This window comes from Vollenhovia emeryi, unplaced genomic scaffold, assembly GCF_000949405.1.
Source record: "Vollenhovia emeryi isolate VEMERY1.0 unplaced genomic scaffold, V.emery_V1.0 DF939164.1, whole genome shotgun sequence".
Lineage (NCBI taxonomy): Eukaryota > Metazoa > Arthropoda > Insecta > Hymenoptera > Formicidae > Vollenhovia > Vollenhovia emeryi.
Genome location: NW_011967202.1, coordinates 1,058,104 through 1,068,416, shown reverse-complemented (window position 1 = coordinate 1,068,416; position 10,313 = coordinate 1,058,104). Strand labels below are relative to the sequence as shown.

The 10,313-nt window shown below is 50.2% G+C and overlaps 1 protein-coding gene across 4 annotated transcripts in view; it reads right to left on the bottom strand.

Moving 5' to 3' along the window:
* The window catches only part of LOC105564486, an 81,202-nt gene that overhangs the window by 11,141 nt on the left and 59,748 nt on the right, over window positions 1-10,313 (bottom strand). For all 4 annotated transcript variants that reach the window (XM_012016883.1, XM_012016882.1, XM_012016880.1 and 1 more), the window contains exon 2: window positions 384-696. In XM_012016883.1, the coding sequence (XP_011872273.1) occupies window positions 384-641 (258 nt within the window). In that variant the 5' untranslated portion in view covers window positions 642-696. The remainder of the gene's footprint in view (window positions 1-383; window positions 697-10,313) is intronic.

The window sequence follows — 10,313 nt, the reverse complement described above, 5'->3', positions numbered from 1 at the left end:
CTCGATCCGTTCTACCTTCTCAAAAATTTTGTCGGATATGGAAAGACTCACCCTGTATAATAGAATTAAAGGTTCAACACAGGGCCAACATTTCGACTCGGGATCTCCAACGAACCGAGCCAAAATCGGCACGATTGAATTTGACTGAAAACGTACCCAGTCTGTTATTATTATCGTCAATACCCCCATCCGTCGCTATTATTGAACAGGTGAATGATCAACCGGCGTGAGAGAATCTGTACTTGCGGAAAAATTGAGTACGCGCTCGCCGATGGTGACCGCGGCTGCCAACGGATCGCGCGGCGACTCGCGTTCCGCGGCACACGAAGAACTTGGCACGCCACGTCATCAGCGCGACTCGAAAAGCCGCCGCGAATCCTTACCTTATTAAGGTCGTGCGGAAGCGTGAGGGCCGGCGGCCGGCGGCCGCTTATGGTTCCCCCGTTGTGAATGATGCTTCCATTATTGGTGGCGCGTAGCCGCTGATTGGGCGGCTCCGGCAGGACCTTGTGTCCTGTCGGCTGCTGCGGGTGATGCCTACCCAGCTCCCGGGGGAAGGACTGCGTCCACCCGCGCCCGGCGATCTCCTGCGGCCCGTTGGACGCGCAATATTGATGGGAGCTGCTGCCGTTGTTGCCCATTTCTATGCCGACCTGCCGTCTCTATGGTGCGCGCGACTCGCCATTCATGTTGCATCTGGAAGGATCAGAAAGCGGGACCAATTATCTAACGTGCTCGCCTGAAATCCTATTGAAACTTACTGTGGGATCTAATTGGATCCGTAAAGCTGAATGTGCCATAAATCCGGCGACTTTTTTACGGGAGCAATAAGAATTGCGCTGTTTCTTAAGTAAAGTACGAGTTTCAGAGAGATAAGCTAATCAGCTAGACAGATCGTACGGCTCGCAGCGAGTTTATAAGTGCATTCTCAATGAGTTCCATCACGCGCTAGATTTCCTGCGTCATGTACGGATCAGAGGTGTATTAATTAAGTGGAAATGTAATAAGAAGATACGTGGACAAAAATAATCACTAATTACATAACAGCTGCAGAAAATGTGTATAGAATTGTTAGAGACGGTAACAGAACGATTCTGTCGTTAATAAACAGAGGAAATTGCGTAACGCGGAGGGATAATAAGGAGCAAGGCGAGATCTAAAGTAACGTGATAAATAAATGCAAATGTTGATTTAGTGTTATGAGCCGGGATTAAAACTCTGTACGGCGATCTGTATACTTTGTAGGACGATCGGACGGTCAATTAAGAGGATCAATTTGCAAACCAGTTCCAATTTCCCTTAAACCCCACCTGCGTGAAAAGTGCGCTTTCGCATACCAATTCCGTTGGCTTTGCATAAGACGATTAAGGGTGTAATTAAACGTTAATGAGAGTGATCAATTTGCAAATATGCTACGTAGTCCGCCTCAAATGCTCCCCGATAAGGCCCGCACTTTTGCATAATAACACGCTCGTATTTTAACGCCTGATACATTTAATTAATATTTTCCCCGCGAGAAGTATATTTTACGAGCCCGCTTCGTCCGCGACGGTCGCGTCGATGAAAAATCACTCGCGTGAATGCAGATTGTAGGGAGGCGTTGCGCATTTCCCTCTCGCTACCGAGATAAGGAACGCGGATGCCGTATAAAAGTACCATTAACTCCGCCCGTAATGCGCATCTTCTCTCCGATCGCATTCGGAAGGGAAAAAAGAAATGCCGTTGCTCAATAACTTTCCAGCATCTCCCGTCGGACGAAGGACGACGGTTCGCGAGGCCATTGATGAACGAAGAGCGTACGGGGCCGCGGGTAGAGCCGGCGGGAGGGAGGACGGAAAAAGAGGAGAGTAAACGCACGCGAGTTGACCAAACGATCCGAACGAGCAGGCCGATTATCTTACAGTTAGACGTGGCTTAACCTCGTGTCAGTCGTGTCGGGATACGGGCGGAGAGAGAAGGAGAGGCCGTACGAACGAGGGAGAGGACCGTCTGGGATGCGTCTCTCTAAAGTGAGTTCTTCCATTCACCGCCGGTACGGGAGCAGGTGGCCCCAACCTGCACACGCGACCCGTCCGTGTCGATCGACCGGTAGTACCGCTAGCCCGGGCTGAGTAAGAGCGATGCGAAAAGCGCCGGAGAAAAGTCGACGTCGTTAAGGTAAACGGCGCGAGACAAGCAGGACGGTCCCCGCTAAGTGCGCCACGTATTCAAAAACGTGGAAACGATGGCGCGCGTGGAAAGCCGGCTTTTCCCTCTTTCTCTCCCGATCTCTCGCGCCGCAAACGAGGCATCGCACTGAAAAAAATTTCTGGTTGAATATGGACGAATCAGATAATTCCTTTAGGATTTACCAGAATTCCTTTAGGATTTACCAGAATTTCTGTAGGATTACAGAAATTCTGGTAAATTCTGTAGGATTACAGGAATTCTGGTAAATCCTAAAGGAATTATCTGATTCGTCCATATTCAACCAGAAATTTTTTTCAGTGCGGGATCGAATCGTCACTCGCACGGTCGGTTTATCGTTCGCGAGAGAAAAAAAAATCGGCGATGGAAATGAGCGAAATTACGCCCGCGATCGCTCTCAGGAGGCGGATAATACTGACATCAGATGCGAGAGGCGACGATCTGAAATACAGGTTTCCTCCGGTGAAAAGGGCCCATAAACTCGCAGTTAAGACGAAACCACCGATTGATCGATAAACGCCAAGTGCAAATGATGGCTTAGATATTCTCGCGCGAGTACGCTACACGCGCGTTTATCTGCGTTTTCTGAAATAGGAGGGCCCGAAGACTGGCAACATGTTTCACTTCCGCGCGACGCCAGCGGTGAAACAACGGGGGACCAGATTGATCGATATCGTGGTCGGATCAGAGAAAGAAAAAAGGACACCGGGCGTGTTTCCCACAGTTTCACCTCCGACAATGCATTCTGAAATTCACGCGGCTTACGGCCGTTTAAACGTTGATACGTGCGCAATTTTATCGTAAATCGTAATAAATGCGTAACAGGATATTAATTACGTCTAATTTTGTTCCTTTAAACGGCGAAACTTTCGTAACTCGTAGTAGTTGCGCGTGAGCGTGCAGCGCACGTAAAATTGTCTCATACGCGTGTAAGCTACAAGGTTGTATGGGTACAACTTTCATAAAACGACTCTAAAAGTAGCTCGAGCCTTTGCGAATATCATACAACAGCTCGGCGATTTTTTCGTCGGTAACCGGATTTTTGTCGCGAGGTTCAATTGCACGCGGGGAAAAGTCCTGGTGACACAACCACCTGGCGATATCCTGCTATTCGCTCTCGGCGTCGCGATTCCCCAATGGATTCGCGCGCGAATTGTCGTGCCGCGGCGAGAGGATTCTCCGGGGCACAAAGTGGCAAGTGATGCATGACGGATGGCGGCGGTTATGATAACTCGAGCGTAGGGTACCCGCGGGGGGAAGGCGAAGGAAGAGAGAAGAAGGGAGCAACATCGGGAGGAAAAGGAGGAGGAGGAGAAGGAGGTGGAGGAGGTGGTGGAGGAGGAGAAGGAGCGCAGGGGGCGACGAAGCGCGAAGGGACCCAGGCAGAGAGAACGGGGAACGGGAGGGCAGGGGAGAGGAGGACGTTTGCCCCCTCGCGATGATCATCGCCGAGAGTCATCGAACTTGGAAGGATAGGAAGAACGATTCTCCGTCTGCCGTCTTCTCGTTCGCGATAGCTCGGCGTGAGCGCGAGCGAGCTAGGACGTAGGCAAGGCAGCTGCGCAGCCCCGGCTATCTCGAGGAACTCGAATCGAACCCGGACTGTATTCCCGGGCGATATACATACGCCTACGTGTCGCGATTGTCGGCACAAATCATGCGCTTCCTGCTGCACGCGCCGTGCAAAAATCCGCGAGCGCCCAAGCCGACGACCCGATCCGATCCGATCGGGTCGAGCGCGTCACCGGGTGGTTCGTTTCTTCCATTTCTTTTTCCTTTCCCCATTTCTGGCGTTCGGAAAAACGAGATGACGCGTGTCTCTTTCTCATGCGATTTACGCAATGCCGGAGTTTCGTTTAACCATCGACGGAAGAATCGGAAGCAAAACCGCGCTCGCGATCTATCATTAGAGATTGGCTCCGGTACTTTACAACGGAAGTATTATTCGCAGCATGCGGTGCGTTTGGACCGAGATTCGAATCGATACGCGAGATAAAGCTCGGGAGCCTGCTAGATCGGAAATGATACCGAGGCGAGGGCCGTTATTACGTTCCTGGATTCACGAAATGAAAGAGCACGTATCTTCCATTTCAATAGCACTGTCTCATCCCGTGTTACGGCCCGTCCTTCCTATATTTCATCTCGTCTAACCGCGCGTTTCGTCCCCCGACAATTGTTAATACTAATAATCTGTTCAATGCGCGGGTATCATTTTCTCTGGCTGAAAATAACGCAGCAAGTGAAGGCGCGTGTAGTTTTCGGAAAACGATACAAGTAATCAAACTTAGGAAAGAATAGAATCACTTGGAAGGTACACAATTATACATACATGAAACCTACGTGTGTTACAGGTTCCGTTATCAGATAATATTTTCATAATTATCGCGTGCCACGTTGTACTCGGGCTTCGAGCAAGAAGAGCTCACCTAATCCGTCAATAGTCGGATTAAAACTAGGGTATAATTTTTTCCCCCCGATAAAACAGCACGCGATTAAATTACATTTCGACAAAGTAAAATTGGAATTCCCAAGCTCGGATGGGATCTTTTCACTTAACCGGTGTAACCGTGTGTTCCGTCATCCGTAGAACAGTGTCCACCCTGTATAACCGCGTGCCCCGTCTTCCGACAGGAACGTTCTATCTTGTAGAACCATGGCGGCCCCGCGGACGCTCGTAAAGAACAAAATGCCAATCCAATTTCCCGGAAGGTCTCACTCAGACGAGTCTCTCCGCCTCTCTTTTCCTCTCGCGTTCTCCATCTCCTCCTCGATCGGTTAAGGAGCCGGGGCTCTTCCTTTACTCGGGGATCTCTCGCGGGGAGACATTCCGCCACGCGAGAACGCCCGCTGGAATTTAACCGTTGCGCCCTCGGGCTCGGGAGGGACAACCGGTACTGACTGCGGTGTGTGCGAAACAACGAGAGCTTACCCCGGTAATAAAAGCCGGTCTAAATATCTCAAACGCGCCGTTGAGAAATCTCGTTGAGCGGCGTGCTACGTTCCACCGGATAATCGACGACGTTGGATCAACGTGTCGGCCTCGTAGTTGCCAGGCGCGCTACTATAATGCACATGCCAATTTTGAACGTTCAGGCAGACTAGAAAATAATACGTGGTAGCTAATAATAGTCTGCAACGCCTCGGGCCATTTAAACCATCGCGGAATGTAACAATTCGGAGATTATTCTTACCGCAACGTAATTATTGTGTGTCTTCGCGCTTGCCATGCATCGGGCGACGAGTGTATACTTTTACATTATATATTCCGCAAGAGTTTGCAAAAAGAAACGTAATCAAATTGCAACACGACGTTCCGTATGATCGATCTATCTCTCCATTGATACAACGAGCGGGACAGCGCGTGGCGAAACGCCTTCGCCGAAGAAGAAAGAGAGGGAGGGGGGGAGGGGGAAGGGGTGAAAAATCGCGATATTCGCCGCTCGCGGTGGGAAACAAAGGCACGTGCGTACCCACGGAGGCCCTACTGTCTGAATCAGCCGGGGCGCGCACAATGGCGTGCTCCAACTTTCACATTTTGCTCGAAAGTAATAACGTTACGACGCGCCGCCGTGCAAGTGCTACGGCGCGCCGGCCGCAGCCACGACCGGGCGCAACCCGCGCGCAGATATTATCTCACCCCCGATGTACCATATATCAGCTGCGTCCCCGCCGCCCCGGCTAGATCCGCGGTTCGATCGCGGTAATAATGATCGGACGGGGAACGCACAATGGGCGCGCAGGGGGGGCGATCGGGCGGAAACGCCGTTGCCTCGCGCCGCGCCGCCGCGGCAAGTCGACTTTCGACTCGGCTGCGACCTATGACCCGCGCGCACCCTCTCGATGTACCGAGCATCGGAACCGGTATACGACCATCCCTCGGCTTGCGCCGGCGCAGCCGGGCTTTTTCGGTTCGCAGAATCCGCGGCGCAAATTTACACGGTCTCGGCGAGTTTCATGCCGGGAATCCCCGCGCGGAAAATGTTTGACGTTTAGGCTGGGCGATTTTTCGCGCGGCAATTAAGTCCCGCCGGTCGACAGACGAGAATAAGAGACGTGGTACACTCGTAATCTTCGAGTACAAGTTTCAAAGTATAATTGCACTGAAAAAAATTTCTGGTTGAATATGGACGAATCAGATAATTCCTTTAGGATTTACCAGAATTTCTGTAGGATTACAGGAATTCTGGTAAATCCTAAAGGAATTCTGGTAAATCCTAAAGGAATTATCTGATTCGTCCAAATTCAACCAGAAATTTTTTTCAGTGTGAGATTTGAGTTGCATGCTGATAGAAGATATTTTGCCCGGTATATTAGCACAGGGTACAAGATATATGAGGTAACAATGAATATTTGACGATCAGTTGGAGGTACCGTTCGAGGTATGGTCTATAAATTCACGACACAGTTTTTAGGAGGTACAAGTGGTTCCCATACGTACCTCCTAAAGTAGCACGAGGTACAATGTACCTCCAAATGCCTGTCTTCATGCCAACGTCGTGCCACACTCGCGTGATCGCGTCGGCGAAAGACACGAAGTGCATATTACATACATTATGGGACGCGTTTTGTAATATAGATGTCCGAGGCGTTTGCCGTGGCCAGTTCCAAGAATTACATTGCGAACGTACAGACAGAGTACATTCAATCTTCCGTTTTATGTCTATATTGTGGACATCCACCAACAAGACGTGTTTCTGTGAAGAAAAGACTCCTAATTCCGAGGTACTATCTTTCCTCCTATTTTGGTGGATTTTTATGTACCTCACAATTACGTGTACGTTTTATTTTAACATGTACCTTCAAGTTTTGGCGGTACATGCTTAAGAGTGAAGTGTCTCGTGCCAAGTATAAGCGCAGCGAGAACCGCGCGCGCGAGACCAACCGTGTATCTTGTCGATCACACGTAAGATGTTTTAGAATGTTTCTACATTTATTTGCGATCTGCAAATGTTGAAAATTTTCACGAGATTTGATATTCAGAGTGTAAGCGCTTCCTGATTTAATCTTCCGTCTGAAATTGAATGCGACACCGGGTGAAATTGTTCGTCGTTTCTCCTAGCGTTAACAAGACAGTGCAGAAATCCGCGTGTTGCGGCATCATGATGCACTGTCACAGCTGCTTGAAGCGTTAATTGCGCGGTCACGACGAGAGCAACGAATTTCCTAACGAAACGTTACACTTTCGTGCCGCGAGGCTAATTTTCCTCCGCGAGCATTAACGAGTCTCGCATTCGCTCGCTCGCTCTTCCGTGACTCCTGTTGGGACGAGGCGAGTTCGCGGGGCGCGAAACACGAGACGAGCGGGTCTAACTCACGGACTGACTTTTCGTACTCCCTGCCGTACGTATCGCGGCGCGGTAGATAGCAAACGGCTCTTGTAACTCTCGCCGAGATAAATGCAGATTGTGCGAGTAGGTATATACGTCTAGGCCTGTCTCGCAACTCTTGCTTAATTGACGCTGAGATCCTTCGGATGCCGTTCCCTCTCCTCTCGCGATTTCCTTGTCGGGAGGAGCTGAGGAGAGAGAGAGAGAGGGGGGGGGAGGGGAGGGGGTCGAGGCCGAGGCCGTGCCGAGCGAAGGGAAAAAGCGAGAGGGAAAATGCGGGGTAAAACGGGGACGAGGAGAAAAAGACAGAGAGAGAGGGAGAAAGGAGGAAAGGGAAAAGGGAGAAAGAGAGAAAGAGAGAGCGAGAGAGGAATGCGGGGTGAGGAAGAGGACGAGTTATTAAGCGGGCATAGGTGCGCGAGTAATATATCGCACGTGGTCATAGCTACTGAATCGGTATATCGGGCAGTACTTAAGCTCATTAAAGAGGCGCGCGGCACGGCCTGCCCGCCGTCGACTTCTTGGGAGCTTTAATTAATCAGGAATCGTAACGTAAGACCATCTGTCGGCGATAAGGCGCACAGGTGCCGTATACGCGCGTTCGCGATCGCGATCATCGTACCGGCGTAATGCGTACGTGATTACAGAGTGCGCCGGCCAAATAGGCGCAAAAGGCATCCGGTAATTACGGACCTCGAAGTATCTTCGGAAACGAAGATCGAGCGGTAGCGAAGAGGACGCGGTCGGAACTGAAAGGGGAGAGAAGAAACAAGTTTGACAAACGTCATAAGTAACATTGCTGCGTGCTCGACAACACACGAAGCTTCGAGAGGAAGCGTTAAAAAGTCTCTCTCTTCCATTCGATCTTAAGATCAGGGTCCTTCAAGATTTTACGTCGTTACCGCGCGTTTTGTGCCTCTACTTTCGAGATTCCAAACTTTCGATACTCGTCACGTCCGCTAAATCTCGTCGCGTCGAGATTCCACGCGGTGCATCGACACGTCCCGCATATGTTTAAGCTCGTCGCGCAGTCCCCCTGATTAATCGTTCGAGCGCAACTTTGTCATCGTGTTCTACGAGTCGTAGCGCAAACGACGACGGCCGGGGCGCAGCTCGCGCATCCGCGGAACGCGCTCTCTGGGATCGTTTAATTACTGGCAGCGGCGTGTTTGCATGCGAAATGCGTGTCCACGCATCCTGCGTTAGTAATTGCCCCTTTACGTGTCACGAGCCGGGAGGAGGACGACGTCGTGACTGGCCGCCGTAGGTGCCGCCTCCGGTAACGTCGATCCTTCCGGCCGGCCGTCCGGCGGGCGCATTTACGTCGCACGTTCAATGCATGCAAACGACCGAGGATATATGAAAAAGTGCCTTTCCGCCCGTTAACGTGATCCGCCCCGTAATCCCGTGGTATCCCCTGCGCTGCCCCCCGCGGCGACGAAAATGGGACTGGACTGTGAGAAACGGACTTTTGTCTGAGAGATTCAAGGATTCACGGTGACGATTAAGGGTTTCAAACGTCTTTTCGTTAAAAATTACACCCAGAGAGTTGTTTTCAAAACAAGCCAATCGCTTTCTAAATTACGTGTCGCAACCTTGAATCGGTGGCTTCGATCAAAATCCGCACGTTCACGAGGACGAGATATCGCAATTGAGGTGGTGCCTTTAATTAATCGCGCAAAAATGAAGCGGCGACGCGTCGCGCCCGAGGAGCGAGATAAACGCATGAGAAAAGAAAAGGGGGGGGGGGAAAAAACCGAGAAGAAGAGATTCGTCGGGCGGATTCAGGTCGCGCGGGGACCCGTGCGAAAAAGAAAGTCCTCCTCGAGGAACGTCGTGATCGGCTCGGTGAGAGTGGAACCCCGCAGGAATCCGCCGACGCCGTGCTCCATGACCGAAATTTACTCGCTCGTACAGGTACACAGAAGCCGCCGAATTCACGTGTCTTAGATCGAAAGTAGGTGGGCCCGGGCACAGGCGCTGCAGGCGCATTCCGCCGCCCGTAGAAAGTTGGCGGCGGCGATCGATCCGAAGGGGGCATCTTGTGGGATTCGGCGCTGCCCCGCGGCTCTCGGCTCATCATAACGACCGTCCGCAATCCGTTTAAACACCGTAATAACGCGACTCATTAATTTTCTCGACTGTGACAAAGTTCTTGTGCGCGGAGAAATTTCACGAGAGAGATGCAATGGGGGGGGGGGGGGGAGAAAAGGAACAAGATGCACGATAATATCTGCGAGATATTGAAATCTTTCCATTTGAACGAATAACTTTAAGGGGATGCTGGAGTGATTCTGCACTTTCGCACCTTTTGCACTTAAAACTGTCTGTTTCGTGGAAAGATTTGTGTAATACACAAATTAAATGGCGCGTGTACAGATGATCGAAAGCAGCTTGCTATTCCGGCTAAATTAAAGAACAATATGATATCACTGAAACTATGTTTGTAAGTCTAATAAAAAATAATAGTGAGCAACACATATACTACATGTACTGTATGTATGTGTTGCTCACTATTATTTCTTATTGGACTTATAAACTTAGTTTCAATGATGCCGTATTATTCTTTCATTTGGCCGGAATAGCGAGCTGCTTTCAATCTGTACACGTAAGTCATTTAATTTGTATATTATACAAATGTTTCCGCGAACTGACAGTTTTTAGGTTAGAAAGGTGCAAAAGTGCAGAGTCACTCCAGCATCCCCTTAACAATTTGTTATATTTGTTAATCAAGTTTTTTAGTCGACATTAACCGGCCAGTGTTTTAATACAGAAAATTTACCGCGAAATATATTACCT